This window comes from Musca autumnalis, unplaced genomic scaffold, assembly GCF_047663935.1.
Source record: "Musca autumnalis isolate F117 unplaced genomic scaffold, ASM4766393v1 scaffold_5, whole genome shotgun sequence".
Lineage (NCBI taxonomy): Eukaryota > Metazoa > Arthropoda > Insecta > Diptera > Muscidae > Musca > Musca autumnalis.
In genome coordinates, this window is record NW_027412088.1 from 140,469,374 (window position 1) to 140,494,174 (window position 24,801).

General features: G+C 35.4%; 1 protein-coding gene across 6 annotated transcripts in view; it reads left to right on the forward strand.

The window, feature by feature from the left end:
• The window catches only part of Prosap (SH3 and multiple ankyrin repeat domains prosap), a 450,787-nt gene that overhangs the window by 275,504 nt on the left and 150,482 nt on the right, over positions 1–24,801 (forward strand). For all 6 annotated transcript variants that reach the window (XM_073988549.1, XM_073988555.1, XM_073988550.1 and 3 more), the window contains exon 4: positions 198–1,168. In XM_073988549.1, the coding sequence (XP_073844650.1) occupies positions 995–1,168 (174 nt within the window). In that variant the 5' untranslated portion in view covers positions 198–994. The remainder of the gene's footprint in view (positions 1–197; positions 1,169–24,801) is intronic.

Genomic DNA, 24,801 nt, shown 5'->3' on the forward strand with positions numbered 1-24,801 from the left:
ACCAATTTTGCCACTGTAAGTGTTTTCGATAAATATATTCGCAAATTGTTTTTTCAGCAATCTTTCCCACAGTGCAAGATGCAAAAATATGCTATGCACATAGTACATAAATTACCACAAACAAATTATCTTTATTTTCCCATTCACATTTCAAACAATTTATTAATAAAACATTTATTCATTTCTTTTCATTTCAGATAATTAAAATCATATTTCCCTGAAAAGAACGAAGAAAGACCAAAAAGAAAAAAACGCATTTTTTATTTATGGGTGTGTGGGACGATGAAAAGCATCAAAATGTTTACAAAACGAAAACAAGTGGCATGCGTTTCTGCAACGGCTGTTAAATAAAGGGGCCAAAAGGTAGCCTGCAACAACCACCAGTCGTCCCATTACCAGCAGCAACAAGAAAGCTAAAGAAGAATTTAATTTAAAGAACGACTAACACTGATTGTTAAGTGTAAACAATCAGTAAATAGAACGCCCCACGTTATTTCCCCCGTCATTGTTACGAAATCGAATTGCAACATAAAGAAAGAAAGAAAACTCAATAAGGAAATAAAGAAACAATACAAAAACCCATTGACTGCGCTCCCTAGAAAACTAATAAAAAATTCAAGACAAGGGAGAAAAGTTTATTAAAGCCGAACGGCAAAATAATTCTGTTTCGCCAAACAACGACTGAATTCTATTGAACTGAACTGAAGTTTTTATATTCACACTTCATTAAGAATTTTTGTAAACAAAAAAACAACAACAACAGCCACTAATCAATAAACCATAAACATTTAAAAAGAAGAAAATAAAACCGAAATATTATAGAAACTAAAAAGAGAAAGACGAACAAAGTTGTAAAACTTCACAAAAAACCACACAAATCCCGAGAAAAAACTTATTATTAACATTTTCTTCTCCCCCAACGTTGCCATAAAAAACATTCAAAATTACGACGTATCACCCACCCACACCCAAAGTCAAACAAAACCCGGCCAATATGGACAGTGGTTCCGGGCCGGGATTTGACGATGAACCACCGCCAGAGCCACGGGATGGTTGGCTGCTGGTACGTATACATGTGCCAGAGCTCAACGTCTACAAATGCCTGCAATTTCCCTCCGACAAATTAGTCTGGGATGTGAAACAACAAGTATTAGCCTCATTACCAAAGGTATGTAACCCGCTTCCTGTTACTTGCATACATATGTATGTATCTACATATATAGTCATATTTAGTATAGTTCTAAGTGCATCCATCTCTACTTGCTCTCGTATCTGAAAATAAGACATTTGTAAATACATAAAATTTGGGATTTGTTTTTGTTTTATTTGTTTTTCTTTGTTTTCCAAAGGAATGTATTACGAACTCCATAACTGTATAAAATCCACAACATTCCCTTATGCATTTTGTTTAGTTTCTTCTGTATTGCTCGTCAGTATATGTAATTTTTTGGGAATTATTTTTTTCTTTTGTTTTATTTGTTTTTTGTGAGATTGGATATTTGTCTCTTTGTTTGTTTTTAAGGCTTTTTTTAATTATCCTAATGAAATAAATATTTAGTGTTCATATTCAAATTTAATTTAAAAATGTAAGAAACAAACTGTTTCCAAATCCTGGGGAAATCGGCACGGCTGAACATGATAAGAATCATTTTATACAAATAATTTTACATGGGAGAAATCCTCGAAAGACTTACCGAAATTGCATTGAAATAAGTAAATGAATTCGATGATACATTTTCACATACCCACCATACCAGTTGCTGATGTTATTCGAATGTTCGCCACAAATGTTCGGACACGATATCAATTATGAACATTTGGGAAATGTTTGTTCAAATAGAAGATGTGTTCAATAACACATTTTCATATCGAGCATGCATTTGATAACACATTTTTTTATAGAAAATGTATTTGATAACACATTTTTTATAGAAAATGTATTCGATAACACATTTTCAATAAAAAACAAATTTTCACATAGAAATTATTATCGATAACACATGTTCACATAGCAAACGTGTCCGATAACTCGTAAAATGTCTTCGATAACACATTTTCGTATGTAAAATGTCTTCGATAACATATTTTCGTATGTAGAAAAGGTGTTCGATAACACAATTTTATATAGCAAATGTTTACGATAATACAATGTTATATATAAAATGTCTACTATAATACATTTTGATATAGAAAATATGTTCGACAACACATCTCCACATAGCAAAAATGTTCGATAAATCATTTTTACATGGAAAACGTGTTCGATAACACATTTTCACATATAAAATGTGTTCGAGGATGCTATTTTGTATATATAAAATGTTTACGATAACACAATTTTATATAGAAAATGTCTACGATAATACATTTTCATATATAAAATGTATTCGATAACACATTTTCAATAGAAAAACAAATTTTCACATAGAAATTATTATCGATAACATATGTTCACATAGCAAACGTGTTCGATAACTCATTTTCGCACGTAAAATGTCTTCGATAACACATTTTCGTATGTAAAATGCCTTTGACAACACATTTTCGTATGTATAATGTCTTCGATAACACACTTTACACAGAAAATTTGTTCTGTAACATATTTTCCATAGAAACTGTGTTGGACAACAAGTTTTTACATAAAAATTATTATCGATAACAGATCATCCCATTGTAAAGTGGGGTACACACGATCAGTTTTAACTGTCAGTTTTTCTCAAATAATCGGTTGCTTGCCAGTGTGGCCGTTCACTTTTGTCAGTCATCAGGCAACCACAAAATATTTTGTGGTTGCTAGACGGTTGGACAGTTATCGATAATTCCGAAAAATCGACAGTCAAAACTGATCGTGTGTACTCCGCTTAAATATATTCGATAGCACATTTTCACGTGAAAACTGTGTTCGATAACAAATTGTTAACAACACATTTTCACATAGAAAATGTTTTCGAAAACACATTTTCACATAGAAAATGTGTTCAACAAAATATTTTGACAAAGATTAGCGCTGATAACCGGTCACTATCATAATAGCAACCATGTAATGTGTAAAATTTATCACACAACGGTGTTGCTCAAAAAATTGCTTGTCCCTGGATAATCCACGGTAGATGAACATGAAGAGAACACATACAAGGCAATCATGAATATTGCCCTCGGAATTTTCCACACGGAAAATAATTTTAAAAACTAAAATTCTTTCAAAATCAATGTTTTTAAACGTTGAAATCTACTAGAATCACTTTATTGTAGAACAAAGGGAACAAATTCCGCACGGAATTTTTATTAATGATTGCCCTGGCAGTTTCTTTGCAGTTCCAATGAGCTACTGCACCGACCACATCCACACGTCCCGAAACTGAACTCTGGATAGGAGATCCACCGTCTTTACCATAGAGGAAATCCAATTCACGTTATATTTCGACTTTTCTTCATTTCACGAAGAGAACAGAAGAGTTTTGTTTATATATCCACCTCAGCTCCCTAAACTTTTACAAAGGTCTGCTCCCCCATTCCTCTTATCTTGTCACGCACCACATGTATCATACAAGTTTCAAACGTTACACCAAAAAATGCTGACAAATTTGAAATAATTTCTCTATAATAATTTGTAAATTAATGAAATTGTGCCTTGCAACGTGATTACAAAATACAAAAAAAATCTCCTAAGAAATCCCTTACTCATTTTCCGACAAACGTTTTACAAGTTACGTCAAAGCCTGAACGCTTTCCATTGACAACAACAGCACTCAAACTCTCTATGCTCTATGAATAAATGCCGGCTATCCATCAAAATGCCATTAATCATCGGTGATCTGTCATGCTGTTGGGCTACTTTATTGTTAAAAGAAGTGGCTTTGAGAGTGCCGTGGGTTGAGATATTGAAATTTATATCGTTTTGAACTTCCGTTCAAGTGAAATAGTTCATTCATAAACTTGAACTGGAGGAGAATTTTTTATTGCTCAAATGCTATGGCTATATTGGGTGGAAGATTGTTTGTTTACTTCGGTGTTTAACGAGGAGGGGTATAAATTGTCAAGAACGGTTCAAAATAAATACAATTTTAATGAAATAAAATTTGCCAAGATGCTGTCAAAATAATTAATCAAAATCTCTTAAGATTTCCTTTTAGGGAAACTTTAAGAATTTTAAGTTTATTTTTATGGTGCATAATAAATATACTTAAGCTAAGTGGGGAGATTAAAAGATTAGAAGGTTCATGGACTGCGGATAATTTCAAGGAATCTATTTTAGAATGTTTTTTTATTCTAGTGTTAATATAATTATTTTCAAAAGCTTTTCTTATATGGCCAAAAAGAAGACCATAAAACTTATTTCCATTGAATAAATTGTGGCAAAAAATTTCAATTAACCTTAACCCTGCCTCTTAAACTCTACGTACTTAATTAATTAATTTGTATTGTAAGTTTTCTTGCAAATCTAAGTTATAATTAATGGTTGATTGTGCTTCAATAACTTTTTTGCTATTTCATTAGTTTCCTAGTCTCGATACTAAACAAGTTCTCTAGACATCAACGGAGAACACTCGTGTCTAATTGAATTTAAATTATAAAGTTGTTTTTCTGTTTGATTTTGTAATGACAACAACAACAACTTTTTGATTAAGTCCACATTAATTTACATGAACTTATGGTTAATTGTTAGAAAAGACAAATAGATGAATGAACAATCGTAGGAAGTTTAAGATGGTGATTACCATTAGACATTGATATTAGTTTGAGTATTGATACCCACAGAAAAAACAGAAAAAAAATTAATATTCTGTCAATAATTATGCGAATGTTTTATTCGTCATTACGTCTTATGACACCATCAATAAAATCCACATGCAATAATATATATTTTTTCAAGAAATAGGTGGACATAAATGAAAGCTTTTCTTCATGTAAGTGATTTATACCCTAGACAGACATTAGCATTAACTGTCGTAATTCAAATTAATTCGTGCATTATCCACATTATTCACCAAATCAAACTGAATTTAAAGTGCATTTAGGTATTTCAATATGGCAATACTGTAAAAGAGAGCCCATATTCATATGAGGGAGTGAGCATATTCATGCTCTGAGACACAAGGAATACAAAAAATTACAGTGTAAAAACAACAAAACAGCTATCAGCTGTTTCGTAAATGCAGAAACTGTCGTCTGACGGGCCAAAATTATATGAAGATCTTAATGCAAATTAACGCTGCCGTGTGTCTAGGGTATTAGTTATGGGAACTGGCTATTGCTAACGTCTTTTGGTGAAGTCGAAACTACAAAAGACTTAAAAAACCCTCAGTCTCTAACAACTAACACCCAGTTTTAACACCTTTTTTAATACGAGCACATCCAGCATAAAACTTAAATGTGGATTAGTGCGACCCAAAAAACATTTTTTGGACTCCATAGTAATTTGTATGGGGAGCATTTTCACGAAAATTCTCTAAATTCCGAAATTATGGTCCAATCAATGAAAGAACTTTACCAGTTCATTGTTGTGGCTAAAAAACGAATCCTCCAAAAATTCGTGAAAATAGGATCGGTTTTTGATATAGCCATATAGGGCCCAAAATCGGCCAAATATGCATATGAGAGCTATATCAACATCCGATCAGATGTTCACAAATCTTTGTAGTAATCGTTTTTTAGCCACAACAATGAACTGGAGAACAACTTTTTTTGGTCGCTCTAATGTGGATGCATCCCGCAATCAGTACTAGAAATCTGTTAAAAATCCTATCTGAGATTCTTCTTATTTTCACACTCCACACCACTATGTGGGGGAGGGTATTGGACATCGAAATAATGCTCGTAGACTTTATATACTTGTATACTAAAAATGAATGTCTCGATGAGCTGAGTCGATCTGGCTATGTGTGTCCGTCCGACTTTTCGTCTGTCCATCTAAATCTTTTAGTCACGCTACATACAGGTAGCAGTTTTGATCGGATCGTCACGAAAGCCTAGTGATGGTGATGGTCGTATCATAATCAGGAGTCGGAATGGGTCAAAAAACTTCTGTGGAGAAAAAGTCAAGATTGTATTCCTATGTGAATATCTCCGCTTCTATTAAGAGTATATCAAAAGCAAAGCCCGATAACGAAAGTTGAATAGGTGCTTAGTATCGTGCGGGCTCATGCCGCATACTGGGCAGATGTCTTGCACGGTGCGCCCAATAGGAATTTAGGCGAATTTTAGTGTAATTGAGCCAAAACTACTCTGGTTTGTCGTGGCAGCTGACGCTCTTCAGCTGCGATAGATGGGGGATGTACTCCGATGACTGCATTCACACAATAATTGCTTATGGTCTTAGCAACTGTGTCCGTGTGAATGTTGTTCAAACCTGCCTGATATGCCTGTTGATCTAGAAGTTCTCTCCTATATTGTTGGACCGTCGTCTCTAGAGCATGAATATCCTTCTTGATATGCCTGGGTGTATCGGTGGCCAGCAGACGGTGATTGGGATGGCTCTCACGGCAACACCCGAGCAAGTACTGCAACGATAGCATCTCATTATGTTGTCGTACTGGAAGAATCTTTGCCTCCTCATGTAGATGGTCCACTGTAGATTTGAGGAGGCTCCCTGTTGCTGTTCTCAGGGCGGCGTTCTGACAAATTTGTATCTTATCCCACTGCGTGTCACATAAATTCGGAGACCAAACTGGCGCCGCATAGCTTACCACAGACCGACCTATCGCTTTATACGTTGTCAACAAGGTTTCTTTATCTGCACCCCAAGTGCTGCCGGCTAGGGACTTGAGGACCTTGTTCCTACATTTCAGTTTATCGCAGATAGCTGTGGCATGCGCGGACGACGTGAAGGTGGTGTCGAATGTGACCCCTAGAATTTTGGGGCAATTTGTGGTCGGAATTCTGTTACCATCGACTCTGATATTCAACTCTTTCCTATACTGCGCCGTCCATGTGGTGAACAGAGTGGCCGTCGATCGGTTAAATAGGAGTTCAGTCTTCACAGATGTCATCGGGGTAGGTACCTGACGCCAGGATCGTACAATCATCCGCATACGTTACGATCTCAATGCCGTCCGGAGGGGGCGGAATACAGGAAAGGTAAAGGTTTAACAGTTCCGGAGATATCACCCCTCCTTGGGGAACTCCCTGTTTCACTCTACGGGGCTTGGATTTCTTGTTCCTGAATTCCACATACGACTGGTGACCACACATATAGTTGATTATCCAACGTTTCAGATTTGACCGGAGGGTTGTCCGCTCGATGTCCTCGAACAGCGTGGAGTGCTTGACAGTATCAAAGGCTTTTGATTAGTCAAGCGCCACCATCACTGTTCTATCACACGGCCGCTCCTGGTTGAGTCCTCGACAAATATGTGTGGAGATGGCGTCCACCGCTGTTGTCGTGCTGTGCTGCTTACGGAATCCATGCTGATGATCGGCAACTTGATAGCTATTTCTAATGCTGGGGAGGACTAAGGCCTCAAGGACCTTCGCTACAGGTGACAAAAGCGAAATCGGCATGTACGATTCACCTTTGCTGGCATCCTTGCCTGGCTTCAGTAGCGGGACCACCCTGCCCATTTTCCAGACTTTGGGAACAATAAGGGTGGCTAGCGACAGGTTGAGAACTTTAGTGAGATACTCCACTCCCGGCTCATCCAGCTGTTTCAACATTACTATGGAAATTCCGTCAGGACCCAACGCTTTGGATGATTTAGCGTTCCTGATGGCATTCGCAACATCATCCATTGTAAACTGTTGTGGTTCATCCTCGGCAGGAAGAGTTCTAATGCGATGTAACCAGTGCTTCGGAGCCGAGCCATTTTTGGTCAGACTCCGACTCCAGTCCAATTTTTTTCTCGACTCGGACTCCATCTCCGGAGTCGACTCCGAAAATAGATAAAATAAAATTCACAACTTAAATTACGGTCATTTCAGTTTGAACTTTCAAGATACATTACATTGGGAGGATACCAAAACATAGTCCTATATTGTTCGTTTTTTTCTCGTTGACAATACGGAATACAAAGTAACTTCAGCATACTTCACACTTCAGAACATGTAGAAAAACCATTCAAAGCAACTGCAATCGGGCGGTATCGTTACAAGGTTCCTCTACCTAAACACCGACGTACGAGTATATTTACAATTTTCCGAATTTGACTTATGTACCCAATGAGACTCGAAATACCAAATTACCATAATTACTGACCGGTAACACTCTTTGTAATTTTTTGAGTTATGGAAAATTAACGATATTTTAACACCGCAACGTGATAGAAGACCAAAATAGCGTATTGCCCCATAACTTACACTTTCGTAATTAAGGTTACTTGAAACCTTTATGCCAAAAGGGATAATTTTCTTCAAACTGTTAAGAATTTTGATTTACACTTGTAGGCCTTTTCCTACATAATTCTTCATCATCAAGGATAATATCTCGGATTCTTGTCCGTCCATAGTTATTTTTTTACGTATTGCACCACGCAAAAGAAAACCGTTATACTAAATCGTAATCCTATACCGGCAATTTTACATCTTTATACTTTATAAAGTTCCCGACGAATATTTCGATGTTTTTCAAACGGAATGACAACTTAGTATCTTAAGGTAGAATGTCTCTTTTGTGTACCACCTCAAAAAGAATACAATCAAACCAACGTTTAGTACGGCTAAGCCGAACTGAAAATCGGAAATGATAAAATTGTTCTAGAAATTTATATATCCACCATCCTATAGAGGCAATGATCATAATTTACAGTCAATTTGTTAAATATTTTTCATTCCTCTGCATATATATATTATATAGATGCATGACTTAATCGAAAAATCATTTGATCTCTTCTCATCGAAGAACAACAGGATAGCATAGGAATATCCCCTTAAATAGAAAGAGAAATGGTTAAGTAGGTTTACTTATAGATAACCACACACTATTCTATTATAAAAAAAGCAGACTTCTTTATAAAAGACCCATGCTTCTTCGAATATGTCGTTTAGAAAATAGCAGGAACATCGTCTTTAAGAAGATTCTAACTTTTCTCATACAAATTCATTCTAATAAAAAACAACGATAGAGAAGACCAGTGAGTCTTCTATAAAATGGCCTGTAAATCTTCTAAAAGATCTTCCCTAGGTATATTTGGAACATGCTAACATTATTCCAATCAATTGACCCAAAAATGTTTCCGATATGCATTTTATAGTCAAAATAGAGATTAACAGTTTTTTAAATTATGATCATTTAAATAATTTAAATTGATTTGACAAATTTTGATAAATGTAGAACAGATTGTTGCCCGGATTCGGAGTCGAGCTTTTTTTCACGACTCCGGCTCCGACTCCGACTCCAGCAAAATTTGCTAGACTCCGACTCCAGACTCCGACTCCGAAGCCCTGGACGTAACACTCTTCTCTTCGCCCTGTCACTCCCGGGATGCTCGACAAACAGTCGATTGAAGTAACTTGCACACCTCTTCGGGTCAGTCAAGGTAACGTCGCCAAACGTGACTGGGGTCCTGTCATCCCTCCTTCCGGGGTTCGAGAGTGACTTAACCGTTGTCCACAATTTGCTTATACCGGCTCCAATGTTGCAACTCTTCAGATGATTTAACCACTTGTTCCGCTTATGTTCGCCGACCAGCCTGTTAACTTCCAGTGTCAGCTCCCTGACTCTGGGATCGTCGGGGTTGGTTCGACGAAGCTCATCACGCTCATTTGCTAATCCCGTCGCCTCTGCTAGGAATTTTGGTCTTACTTCGGGTATTCGACCAGCAGGAATATGGCGAGCGGCTGCAGCATTGATGATGTCTCGGAACGTCCTTTCCGCTACCCGAACATCAGAAGGATTGGGCAATTCTCTGAAGCGGTGATTGGTGAACTCTCTGAAACTCGGCCAATCAGCTTTCCTATGATTGACGAAAGTGCGGCGTTCAGAGGTGATGAAATCGGGTGGTCTGCTGATGGAGACAATTATGGGGAGATGGTCTGATCCAAGGGAAATTACGGGTTGCCAGGTGACGTCATTTGTCAGACCAGGTGACACGATGGTTATGTCTGGCGAACTGTGACACGCTCCTCTAATTCTGGTAGGGGCGTCCTCATTGACCGAGCAAAACGTAGAGCTATCAATCTGCTCAGCCAGCGCTATACCTCTCTGGTCGTTTCCGAGGGCCGAATGCCACATCTCGTGATGCGCATTAAAGTCCCCCAGGACCAGACGATTATGACCTTCCAAAGCGGGCTAATGTCAGGCTTATAATCTGAGATACAGCTATTTCTCGGCGGAATGTATACGTTCAGCAACTCTACCTCGGCAGTTCCACACCTGACTGCTACCTCCATACATTCCATGTACGGGTCATTAGAGGCAGGCTCAAGCGAGATAGGTCTGTATTGAACAGACCTTCCTTATTACGTTGTAACCATCACAACGTACTGAGCTGTGGTCGTTCAACATGGTTTCCTGCACCGCCGCGACCTTGATCTTCTTCCTATTCATAAAGTCCACTATTTCATCGATCTTACCTCAGAGCCCATTGCAATTAAATTGCAAAAAGGATGCATTTTATGGGATTGGAACAAAACTGATCGTGTGTACCCCGCTTTAGATATTTTCGATATTTCATTTCAAAAAATCGATTGCTATCGATATTATCGTTAAGTTGTCATCACCATTAATTTGAAGATGATAATTGCGGAAATGTCAATGCTCTTCTTGACATTTTGCACAAGTAGTTCACAGAAATGTAAAGGAGAATAAGCAATTGCTTTTATTTTATAAAAATATAAAAAATACATTTTACTTTTCCGAAAAATGTGTACATGTGACCACGGACTTACTTTCTCACACAAACAAAACCGAAAAGCAGCGAAATTTCTATTTATTTCAATTAATTTTAAATTAGGGGGTTTTATTCCGATAATATCGATAACAAAACTATCTATCGATATTGAATTTTTAAAAAATAATCGATATGATCGATAGTGTCATCGATTTTTTGCCAGCTCTACAAAGACGTTTAGGCTCGACTCACTTTGAGTTTTTTGCAGTGATGATTCTAGACCAGTGCACTATAGGTAATTTGGCCTGTTTTTGAGGCAAAAATTAATAGCGGTGGATATGTGGGCTTTATATGCAAAAGTAAGATAAAACAAAGAATTACAACGTAAAATTCGGATATAGCGAACATCGGTTATAAGAAACTGCGTTTATAGCGAACAAAGTTTTATGTTTCCAAAGAATTTTTCTTAATATTTGTACACACATTCAACTTCTTAAAACGACAAACAAAAGCTGTTACCCCGCGAATAGATTTTTTACAATTTGTTACGATTTTCAGGCCCGCTTTAAAGCAGAAGCAAATAGCGACGAATTTAAGCACTGTTTCAAATATTTAAATATATGATATTTAAAAGTAGGCTTTAATAAAAATTGTACAGAAATTTTACGTCTATAACGAACGCAGGATATAAGGAAAAACTTTTCTTTTTCCTACCTTCTATTCTCATTTTACCTATTTTATCCGTTCCAACCCAATAAAAGCGGTTACAATAAAAAAAAAAACGGTTACAATGAACTAAAGTACTGATCCGCCAAAAGATTTTTATAAACATTGATATGTTTAAAATATTTATTCGCGAAAAGATCTGTATAAATATTATATTTTTAAAGGACCAAATAAATCACGCAATCATGATCCCTAGTTAGAACTTATTACAGCTATAATTAACAAAAATGTTGACCACAACACGTATGTACATTTTTAGAACACATGGTGAATATTTCTTTAAAGAAAATGTCTTTTTAGGTCAAATCGGATGCTTTTTCGTATTTAATATTTCCTTCACCAAACAAAAAATTAAAAAAATATATATTTTTCTGCAAGGAGGGCACCTTCAAAAAAGTGATATAACTCAAAAAACGCAAAAAAATCGCACCTTGGTAATTATGTAGTTGATTCAGAACCGTTTGCTGAAGATATTCCCAATAGCAGAATCACGGCCAAACACGGCCAATTTAGTATAAGTCTATATGAAGTGAGTTTAAGAAAAATAAAATATTTATTCTTGACTTTTTGTGTTTTTTGGTCGCTACCCATAATGTTTAAGATATTTTATATATTAAATAAATTCCTCTCGCAATTACCAATCTATTCCATTTTACATATATTTACATTTGGTTTATTTTTCCGCGGTTTTAAATACATTGAAATATGTCTTACAATATATATATTTTGTAGTTTTTCTTCGAAATTCTCACTTTGACTGCAATTTAAACCGCGATAATGACGCTATTTTGAAATATATCATTCATATTAATAAATTTTGACATGTTCTTTTTTTAATGCCAACTAAAAAATTATTATTATTAAAAGTTGCAAAATCGACTTTTTGCCTCAAAAACTGGGCAAATTACCTATAGTGCAGTGTCGACGAAGAAGACGGCACACAAAATATGTGACTGTATTCAAAATATTGCCAACTTTTGACAGTGTATTAGTACGCCCTTTTTTGGGTCGGGTGGTGTGTGTGTGTGTGTGAATTGCCGATAAACTTCGTAACCATCGATAACAGTATGCTCGGCACTGTTCTACACTATACATTATAATCCATAAGTAATTAAAATGTAATTAAAAATAAAATTGTCGATGCTTTCCGGAATTGTATTAAATTGTATAGAACTTATTTATGTATGTAAAATTATAATAAATTAAATTGTACAACATCCGAATGAAAATAGTTCTGTCAAACTCGTGTCTTAAATTCTTCTTATTTTTGAAATCTGACAATCGAAAAACTCTTAATGAATTGCTTTCTTTGAGTGTGTAATAATTGCCATTAAATTTGTTCAACAATTTTTTTCGACGATGGTCATTGCTTTGGAGTTAAGAGCTCTTTTTATAAAAAGCCGAAATACAGTTTTTTTTCTTTTTGTTGTTTTTAATGTTTTTTGTTCAAACAAATATACAACTATTTGTATTTACAAAGTATTTGCGTTGTTTGTTCGTTTTTTTTTCTCTTGAGTACCACATGTCTGCAATTGCCATAATAAGACGTGATTTTTTCTAAAAAACATTCTAGACGGCTGGCAAAGAAATACCACAAATTTGTGCGTTTTTTGTGGATGTGAAATGCGTGGGTTGACAGACCAACTGACAGACCGGTTGTGCTTTATCGCGGTTTTAACAAAAAAGAAATCTTAATGTAAAGGTTGTTGTTGGTGGTTGGATGGATTGATGGGGGACACATAAGTAGTGCTGACGGTGGAAGTAAATAAAAAAAAAAAACAAAAAATAAATAAAAAGAAATTTCAGTAAGTAACCCAAGTCATATTAAAAAACTATGTTTAAATACATTACATAAAAAATAATATTTCAATTTCAATAATTATTGATTTTATTTATTTTATGTACTTAAAACAATATCAGCAACAGTATTGATAGAATCGTTTGTTTTAAAGCCAAAAGTCAAGGGCTTAAGAATACAGAACCGCCCGACTTAACTTAGCCAATATTAGCTGATTGTGTGTGTGTGTTTTTTTTAAATTTTACTTTGATTTCTAAATGAAAGATGCGATGAATGATGAAAAAGATGTATGTCGATATTTTGTTTTGCATTCCATTCCCAACACCCTCATACATACAAAAATTCACAAAAAACAAAAAGGCCAGTATATTTTTAAAATTTGTTTTCATTTTCAGTGGAATCTCACGATTAATGTACTTCAATTATTGTTTTGTGACTTATTTTTTTAATGGCCAAATTCGGTGGCAAGCTTAAATAATTGTTACCAATTTGTAATACAATTCACAATTGCTGTTCCAAACTTTAGTTTTTGTTGTTGATGTCATTTTCTGATTTCAAGTTGTTTTCAATAATGTTAATTTAATTGTTAAAACGTGTTCGTTTGTTGTAGTTGCAACCAAACAACCAACTACCGCTTCTTGTTAACTCTCAGTTGCTCTTTCCCCCTCCCTCTCTACATTTGATTCTTGCCATTTTAACAAGACGAAGGATGTTGTTGGCAAAAAAACATGAAGAAACATCAGAGCAAACACATAGAATCAAAAAATTGATTGCCGATGTTAAACGAAATGGAAATCGAGTCATTGGAAGCAATTAATATTGAACATGATTTTTTGTTTGTAGGAAAAAAATTTGTGGAAAACAAGGTTATTTTGTTACAAAAAAAAACCCAATTATTCATTTGCAGCTGATTCTGGAGAAGGTTGGAAAAGGCAATCATGTTTTTTGACGCCATTTCTGCCAATCTCAGTGTTTACTTTCCTTATTTTTAAAATTAAGTAAAGAGTTACTTCCACGATAAGGGTCAAGAGCAATTCATTAATTTGAAAACAATAAACAAATCTTATTTCTTCCATTCTGAGTTCATTTTAACATAACCCCACATAAAACGCAAGCTTAAAATTTCCATGCCATGCATGCGGAAATCAATTAATTGAAATTTCAAAACATGTAATTTTTTATTTCTCATTTATGATCATTTTTATCTACAATGCTTTGGGTTTCTATTTGTTTTAAATTCTTTTGATACGGTTTCACGTTTATTTTCTTTTCCGTAATCTTATCGATTCTCTTAACTTAACCATCATCATCGATAAGAAGCTGAACATATTTTTAATCAATGGGAAGAAGTCGACTCATACCCTAGTCGAAAACTCATAATGAAGTCATGCTGATTTTGAAAAGCATGAAGTTTTTAGTTTCATTCAACTTGAACAAAAAATAATAACAGAAGTAACAGCAACAGCAACAATCGGTAGCGGTAAACGTTACTTTGTTGTGGTTTTGAACGTAAGTGTGACGTTGTCAACACTTCATTCATTATCATCATAAGAAAATTTATTACATGTTTACAAACATAAATACATATATGCAGCTGATATAGTTAATAGATGATAATAGATGATTTATATTAGAACATATTGAAAAGAGGGTAGGAATTCCCTATGTGTTTTCCCAGCAATACGTTGGGAGTCACATTTGCAAAGTAAAATAATAATCAAGCTTCCGTTTGCATTATCAATAGTATGAAAATACTCAATAATCAATCTCGCTAACAGTCTTAAGAAACAAGTAAAAAAGTATCAGTCGGGTTTTTCGACAGGGGTATACTTTCAACCTTTGTGAATTGATACTTTCATCTATGTACAATAGAGAATCGAATACCGGCTACGCAGCCAAAATCTTTTTTCCAATAAATATATATTTAGGAGGTTGTCAGATTTTTTGCCGTTTTTGGGCGTATAAACTTGCCGACACAAAAATATATTTGGATTAATGTTCAAAAGTGTTGCGTAGGAGGTACCAGTAGGTCTCCATCGAAATTGTACATTTTGAAACTGAATCTTATTCTGGGATTCATTACTTTTTTATAGATAGGCCCCCCTCCAGTCATTTCAGCTGGTCAATGTACAACTTTGAGCATAGACTTGCCCACGAAAAACATATTATCGATGTAGACAGGACCACAAGTATTGGCATAGATATAAATTTCGACAGGACCTTCGGAAAGACCGGAAACTGCACTTAAACAAAAATCGCGAACCCTATGTGGAAGACTGATATGGGTCATTTTTGAACATAAACTAAGTTTGGAATCGAATCGGCTGATCCGTTCTAGAGATATCGTGGTGCCATAGGGGAATTTTACAGCTTTCGGACTATTTTCTGAGGAAATGTGGACTGAAGAAACTTGTACCGTCGTAATGAGGGTAGCGAATACAAGTTGTAACAACAAAAATCAAAGGGATTCGAGAGAAACTCTTAAACATCACTTTTCCGAAATTTTGAGTGGAAGGTACTATATTCGATCTTTTTCTATGTTTGTAGAAATATTATGGTGAACAAAGTATGTACCAACTCGGCTGCTGGCTTCGAGAGTTATCGTAAGAACCATTTTAGCGAAACGTTTTGAACTTTTAAACTAAGTTTGGACAAAAAACAAGTAAGAAAGTATCAGTCAGCTGTGCTGACGGAGATATACCCTCAGCCAATGACAAAAAAACAAGTAAAAAAGTATCAGTCGGCTTTGCCGACAGAGATATACCCTCAGCCTAGGTTAATTAAAACTTTCATCTACGGTCAGATCGAATTTATTTAGGGACTTTTCAGTCGTTTGTCGTCTTTTTTGGATATTTTAACTTGCCGACGAAAATATGGATTAGGATTATAGTTCAAAAGTGTTGCAGAGGAGGTACTTAAAAGAAAGGACCGACATAGTCCATTATGGAAATGGATCTTATTTTGGGAGTCATATCTTTTGATAGATATCGCAACCACTAGTTATTTCAGTGGGTCACCGTATAACTTTTGAACCAGTATGCCAGTAAGCATGGACAGTAATGTGGGGTTACACCAAATCATTAACATACACCAAACACTTTTAGTAACCAAACTTCTTCATAAAGGACTCGAAATATTAAATTACGTCAAACTAAGTTTGGAAGAAATTATTCAAAAAGTGTTAGACTTATCTTGCACAATAGCCATTTCAGTATGCGCTGGCAGGGTTTTGGAGCTTTTGGACCACTATCTCAGGAAGTATTGACTTACTCCGGAAAAATAAAATGTATCTCTGTAAATAAGGTCGCTAGAACAACCTATTGAAAAAAAAACGATACGAGAGGTGCTCTTAAACTTCACTTTGTCCGATTTTTGTATGGAAGGTATCCGAAGGAGTGGACCGATATAGTCCACATTCCAACCTGATACATGACTGGATGAAATAATACGATGTGCAAAGTCTGCACCAATCAGAAACTCCCTGCGATAATTATCTTGCGGATTTGCATTTTGGTTTCTTGGAGCTTTTAGGCCAATATCTCAAGAAGTATAGACTTGCACAAGAAAAAAATTGCAACGTCGTACAGGGAGCCGCAAGGACAACCTACAGAAAAAAATCAAAACCATCCGAGGGAAGCTCCTAAACTTTACTTTATCCGAATTTTGCGTGTGAGGTACCCGAAAGAGTGGACCGATATAGTCCATGTTCGAACTCGATCTATATCTGGAAGGAAAAATACGATGTGCAAAGTTTGGACCAAATCGATTGCTCTTTTCGAGAGTTTTCGTTCACACCATTTTACAGAAAAATTTGGAACTTTTGTGGGCGATGTACGCGAAGGATAGGTCCACTCCTTCGGGTACATCGCCACAAAACTTCAAAATTTTTCTGTAAAATGGTGTGAACGATATGACCCATCTCCGAACTTAAGCAAAGTTTGGACATTGGGTATTACAATACCCAAAATTTGTTTTGATTCGGTTGATCCGTTCGAGAGTTATCGTGCGCACCAGCCAGACAGACAGACCAACGGACATGGCTAAATCACCTTCAAATTGTCTGAAACGAATTTCGTCCAAACATACTTGGGGTCTGAAACCTTTACTTCGATGAGACACATTTTTGGTCGAATCAAAGTCTATATACCCTCTCTAGCCCAAAGGTTTAGGGTATAATTACGAATTTGGGCCGATTCGACTGATCCATTCGAGAGTTTTCATTCGCTCCAGCCACTACTCTTGGTGCGAAGGGTTTTTTAAGTATGGACTTGTCCTAGAGAAAACTTCTACCGTCGCAATGGGGGCAGCGAATACAAGTTGTTGCAAAAAAATCAAAAGGATTCTAGAGCAGGTCTTAACCTCTTTTCCGAAATTTTTCAAACTTGATGTATGCCTGGTATAAATATTACATCGTTAGTACAATCGATAGCCTAACGGCTGAGGTTATAACAATTTGGAGTGTGGTGGTGCCTAACTCACAATCTGGCCTTTATGGGCTATTTAATTGATGTACAAAATGTTATAAAAATGTGGAGTGTGGTGGTGTCCGTCTATCTCACAATCTTGCCTTTATGGGCTATTTAACTTGATGTTGCATTTACTGAAATTCGGACTTGAGTATGTTAAGGTGACTGCTACCAATTAACTTTTTCTAGCCGAATGGAAGAGAAATCCCTACCGAAGAACTTTGTTAGGAATCGTATCATTTCTTTCTTTACTCTTTTACATACTTAACTGCATCCTCCCTCGGTAAACTAATTCTATGATATTTTTCTCTCCTCTCCTTTTAATCTGACATCTCTCTCGTGCGCTAACATTGTAACAGATTGCAGAGTAATTCTGTATAGTTAAGGCCTCTGGTACACAAATATGGATTTTACAGCTACTGGCATCGAGTGGACAATACATTGACAATTCGCTGATATCCCAGCCAGAATTTTTTCCGAATTCTTTGTGAATTCGGTCAGAATCTCTGCACAAGTTGCAGATTCTGATGCCGAATTCTTTCCGAATTCTGTACAAAAGTTGTATGGACGTGTCTACCGAATTCGGAAAGAATTTTCTAAGAAAATTCTTACAAATTATTAGAGTTTCGCAATGAATTCGGTCCGAATTCGGAAAAAAATTCTGGAAAGTTCGGTGGAAAATTTATATTTTTTAAGAAAATCGGTCCGAATTCGGAAAGAAATTCTGGAAAAATTCGAAGAAAAGTTTAGATTTTCTGAAAAAATCGGACGCTGACGCCTTTGATATTGACACACAACACAGAACAAATCCCCCATCGGCCATATGTTTCTTGTAAGCCCTTGCAAAACACATTTTTGGCCAGCTCGTCCTTTTCTTCGGAGGACACAGGGGCACCGATAAGACTAATGTTGAAAAATCTGTTGTGATTGATGTCAGTTTTATCGGCTTTGTACTTTGCAAATACATTCGCCAGTACTTAAATTGCACCTTCTCTATAAAGAGTCCGTAAATGCCATGTTTGGAATAGCCCCCATATAACGGTAGCGTCCGATGTCCCGTATTTTGACGTTTTCAGCTACATTTTCGGATCGAATAAGTTGTAATTTGGCTGTGCCATGAATGACCATTACAAATCCAGCCATATCCTAATGGACATTTATGTCAATTTCTATGGTTGATTCCGTAAATGTCACCAAAGCAAGAGTTACTCCCATTACAGTATTATTTTGGACCAAATCGTGCATGTGAGGTGAGAGCTCATAGGATACCTATATTTTCACTGAACCATAGCCTTAGACCTCTCACGTATTTTCACATACAATATAAGCAATAAAAATACGCAATTTTGGCAGGTCCGATCTGAGTTTTCTATATTCTTCAAATATATATTCACCACAAATATTTCGACACAAATATCACAACGACAATCTAGATAAAAGTTGTAAAATATGGCCTCAAAACCTATATATAAAAACAAGGGCTGTTAAGAATGTTACCTGTTATGGTTACAGATTTCTTCTATTCAGAGAATCATAGTGAAATTTCAGTTGGAAAATTTCTTTCTTTAACAATATCCCCAAAAAGTGAAGGATTTTGTTAGATTTTGATCCAGTATGGAATTATGTAAAATTAACAGTCCAAAATTAAAACAAATAATTTCATTCTAAAATATATAAATTTGTAATTTAATTTTCTTAAGAAAATAGTACACCTAGATATATGGTTTATTCTGAAACTCATAGTGAAATTTTGTGTAGAATTTTTCTTTTTTTGACAATTTTCACCTAGAGCCAAGTTTCATATTACTTTCACTTATCAACTCGAAAAAAGAAGGAAAAAAATCATCAACAAAATTGGGAAATATTTTCATGTTTTTTTAGGAAAATTGATACTGATATTTTCATGCTATTTGATATACATAGACATTTCATTTCTTTGGTGACCCATAGTGAAATTTGACGAAGAATATTTTTACTATGTTTTATTTAACTTGCTTCGTTGTCTGTTTAGTTCAAATCTGGTAACTCATTTTTCACACAGTTGCGGTTGACCAATCGAACTGAAACTTTGCACACTTTACAGATTTGGATGACAATACATGAATATGAAACCAAAACCAATATGGGTCCATTATTTCCTATAGCCCCCATTAGCGGTACCACCCGATTTTAGGCATTTTGGGGATTTTATCTTCATTTTTAGTCCGAATTGGCTGTACTTTGGGATTTGGAGTTTCCAATGGTACAGAAACTTCCCACCAAAAATTTTGGACATAGGTCAAGGTTTTGGTATATCCCCCATATAGCGGTACCACCCGATTTCAGGCATCTAAAATGTTGTTGTTAACTAAAAACTTAAAAATAAAATATAATTTAAAAAAAAATTAAGTTACAATGTTTTATTTATAAGTGCACCAAAAAATTATAAAATAATTGTTCGCGTAGCCTTAGTAAGTATATTCTTCTTCATGATGGAATCTCTCAAATAAAACACTTGCCGTTTAATTTTGTTCCCATTTTTAATTTGAAGGCAAGTGTTTTATTTGAGAGATTCCATCATGAAGAAGAATATACTTACTAAGGCTACGCGAACAATTATTTTATAATTTTTTGGTGCACTTATAAATAAAACATTGTAACTTAATTTTTTTTTAAATTATATTTTATTGTCTTTGACGTCATCTCTCTAAAATTATATTTTTGGGACAATTTTCAATAAACTTAGATGAAGTCCGACTTTAAGCCTAAAAGGTTTTTTTTTCATTTTTAGAGATTCCTGGGGATTAGATAAAATTAACACATTTGGTGTATTCTGAGACCTATTTTATGACGAACAATTTTGTAGAATATTTGCATTTGACATTTAAAAGGAGTTTTTGAAAGAACTTCGAAAAAAGGAAAAAAAAGATTCCCTTGATGAACCACATGAGGGTTAAAAATTTTAACAAAAATATTCCCCACATCCTCCTCAGTAAAGTTGCCAAAGACACTATATACCTAAAATGCAAGGATTCCAATATATCTTAACTCGAATATTTCGAAAAAACTAGAAATGGACAGAACTTGCCTCGCGGAATTTAGTTACTTTTCGATTTAAAAACGCCGATACACGTGTCTCATATTTTTAGCTCTACTTTCAAAATCTACTTAGTTTCCTTGTCATATTTTTTGTTGTCCCACAATGTTATTCTGCATTAAATTTCACCAAATCTGTGTTTTCAATTTCTCATCGAAGTCAAAAACCAACACCTTCTTCTGTTATCCTTCACTACTTGTGGAGCATAGGGCCTGAAAAACCCCAGGTGTTTTAATTTTTTTCTTATTTCTTATATTATTTTCTTATTGTAAACTGTCAATATATTAAATAAATATTTTACCCTGCAATCTATTGTTGGTTAATTGGTTATATCAATAAATATATACTGATCTATATTGTTGTGTTAACAGAATATGTGTTAATTAAACCTTTTCTTTATATCAAAGATATTATTATATATTAACAGCAGCAACAATAACTCCATTTATCTACCTGTGGCGTTGTTAGAATTCAAAGTTTATTGTTCTTTTTATATTATCGCAACATCAGGTCAGGTATATGGCGACGATATGGGGCTTTTTCTAATTAAGAATTGATAAAACGCAAAAGAAAATAAAAGCGTCTCCAATAATAGATATTGTGTAATTGCAAAAAAATGCTACAATTGGCTATTAATAACCTAAGCTATATCAATATGATAGCTATTTGGACTTTGGATTTTAGAGATATTAATTCCATATCACAATTTAATAAATACACAATTCAGAAAATAGTGGAGGAAATACAATGTACGGTTTTGGGGTGTAGATATCGAAAATAATTTCCATTGTCTAATTTGTTGATAAAAGTAAAGATTTTCTACATAAAGGTCATAAAGGTTGTAAAGGGTGTTTTTTTTAAGCTAGATAGAACTTTAAATTGTAAAAAGTAACACAAAAAATTAAATTTTGATGAATCATCATGAATAGACTCACGCTTGAACAACGCTATGAAATTATCCAAATTTACTTTGAAAATCAGTCGTCGATTCGCGCAACTTATAGACGGCTTCGTCATTTGTATGGCGTACATAATCGTCCATCTGAACAAGCCATTCGTCGAACTGTGGAAGCAAAATTGCCGCATATGGAGTGAGACCAATCCACAAGAGACCCTACAGACTCCATTACATCCAGAAAAATGCACCGTATGGTGCGGTTTTCACGCTGGTGGCATCATCGGACCTTATTTCTTCAAAAATGAGGCCGGAGCTCGCGTTACGGTCAATGGAGATCGTTACCGCACCATGATTAATGATTTTTTGTTTGAAAATATGGATGACATTGATCCGGAGGAGATGTGGTTTCAACAGGATGGCGCTACGTGCCATACGGCGAACGCAACCATCGACTTATTGAAATCAAAATTTGGCGATAAGTTGATTTCGAGAAGTGGACCTGTCAATTGGCCTCCAAGGTCGTGCCATGTGACACCTCTCGATTATTTCCTCTCGATTATTTATGCTGATAAACCAGCAACAATTGATGCCTTGGAGGCCAGCATTGTTCGTGTTATTCGTGACATACGGCCAGCAGTGCTCGAAAAAGTGGCCAAAAATTGGACGTCCAGAATGCACTTCGTCAAGAACAGCCGCTGTGCCCATATGCCCGAAATCATTTTCAAATGTTAATGTCACGTATTGATCTTTTGAATAAAAAAATTTTTTGATTACAATTTAATTTTTTGTGTTATTTTTTACAATTTCAAGTTCTATCGGGCTTAAAAAAACACCCTTTACATATTTATAAAACATATTACATGTGTGTCAATTCTTTCCATATGCCTTTGTGATAAATACAAGGGACTGTCATCGCTTTTAGCAAATGTTCGATGTTCTTAAGCTTTGGAAGGATAACTCAAACATCAAACTATGGCATTCCCTAGATTCAAGGTCCATCAATAGCTTAGATATGGTTTTTATTTTAAAAAATCCTGTCTAGTTAATCGTCAAAGTGCACTGTTTAACTTCCCATAAATATTAATAATAACGGACTTACTAAATATGTATTTCGGTTAACCTTTTATATTCACAAAAATAGATTTTTTTAGATTTGTTTTAGAAACTAGAGCCTGTCTTAACTTCAACCTTACCTTTTCTTAACTTAACTAAAATTTTTTTGTAGGTAGACCCCTCATTTCTATATTAAAGCAGAATCTCTTGATCACAATTTAGTGACAATGACAATTCCCCCACAACATTTTGCTTTAAAATAATGTTGATGATCTCTCTCGCCCAGCCAGCCAGCCACTAATAAATGACACTGCACTTTTAAATGGAAAACTTACATTTATCTCCCCAAAGCAAAATACCCTCAAATAGGCAAAACAACCTTTCCAAAACATGAACAGGCACGTGGCTGGGCAACAAGCAAACGAACCAACGAAAGAAAGAACACTCAACCCAATTTCTGTAATGAAAAACCTGTAAATTTAATTTGCGCCAAAGCCCCCCAAAAAAAAAGCCGCAACGACAACAACAAGTCCCCAATTGTTGTTTCCTTGATGTCAAAGTCGCCAATTTAGTGAACCCTGAAAAAATAGCTAGAAGTTCAACTGGAATGGATGCCAGGCAATTTCCTTAATGCAAAGCATAAAAAAATTAAAACTCTGGCCTACCACCACCACCAGTAGACCAATGGCATGTTTCTTTTCCTTTAATACCACGCTTTGTTTTTCTTCTTCTTCTTGCTTTGCAATTGGATTTTCCACCATGAAATGAAACGAACGAAATCGTGACTTTGGAAAACATCAAACCAACCAACAACCATCATTTCGAGAAAGAAACGTATAATCGTTTGGTCAAAACAATGGAGAATATCATAAAAACCACCACAAGAAATACAACTTTTTAAACCTTTGCAGAAAAAAATCATCAACAAATTTGCTACAATTGCCAAAAACGTTGTGTTTTTGTCTTGGTTTTTAGTGGTTGTTGGTTGCTTGCTTTGTTCCTGGCCCATTACAATCACATAAAGTTCAAGAATAATGAATGAATCAGCCAACCAACCAACAAGCCGAATTCCAATAACCAAAAATATATAGAAGGAAATAGACAATATTTGCAGTTATTGCAAAACGGTAAGACAGTGGAAGGCAAATGTGAAAGACTTAAAAACTGTCAAATTTAGAGCGTTTTTGAAAATACTTGTTGAAGGATTTACTTATAAGGCGGCAATACCAGATCGTTTGTTCTTAAAACCTATCTCAAAAGACACTTCGAAGTGTCTTCATCGGCTTTATCTGTTGTTGTTACAACAATATTTGTTTGTTAGTCCGTTTTTCTGCTTACAAATAATTGACATATGGGTCCTCCTGAAACTCTTTAAAAAAATTCACGATTGGATTTCCACGTTTGGGACCTTATGAAACCCTTTAAAAAAATCCACGATTAGATTTCCACGTGTCGGTCCTCTTGAAACCCTTTAAAAAAATCCACGATTGGATTTCCACGTTTGGGTCCACTTGAAACCCTTTAAAAAAATCCACGATTGGATTTCCACATTTGGGTCCTCTTGAAAACCTTTAAAAAAATTCACGATTGGATCTCCACGTTTGGGTCTTCTTATAAACTTTTAAAAAAATCCACGATTGGATCTCCACGTTTGGGTCCTCTTGAAAACCTTTAGAAAAAATCACGATTGGATCTCCACGTTTGGGTCTTCTTGAAAACTTTAAAAAAAATCCACGATTTGATCTCCACGTTTGGTTCCTCTTGAAAACCTTTTAAAAAATCCACGTTTGGGTCCTCTTGAAAGCCTTTAAAAAATCCACGTTTGGGTCCTCTTGAAAACCTTTAAAAAAATCCACGTTTTGGTCCTCTTGAAAACCTTTGACTTGAGAACTTTGTTCCTATATCTTAGCTTGTCGCAGATAGATGTAGCATATGGGACGACACGAACATGCTGTCGAATGTGAACCCTAGAATTTTGGTGTAGTTTGTGGTGGGAATTCTGCTACCATCGGCCATGACAT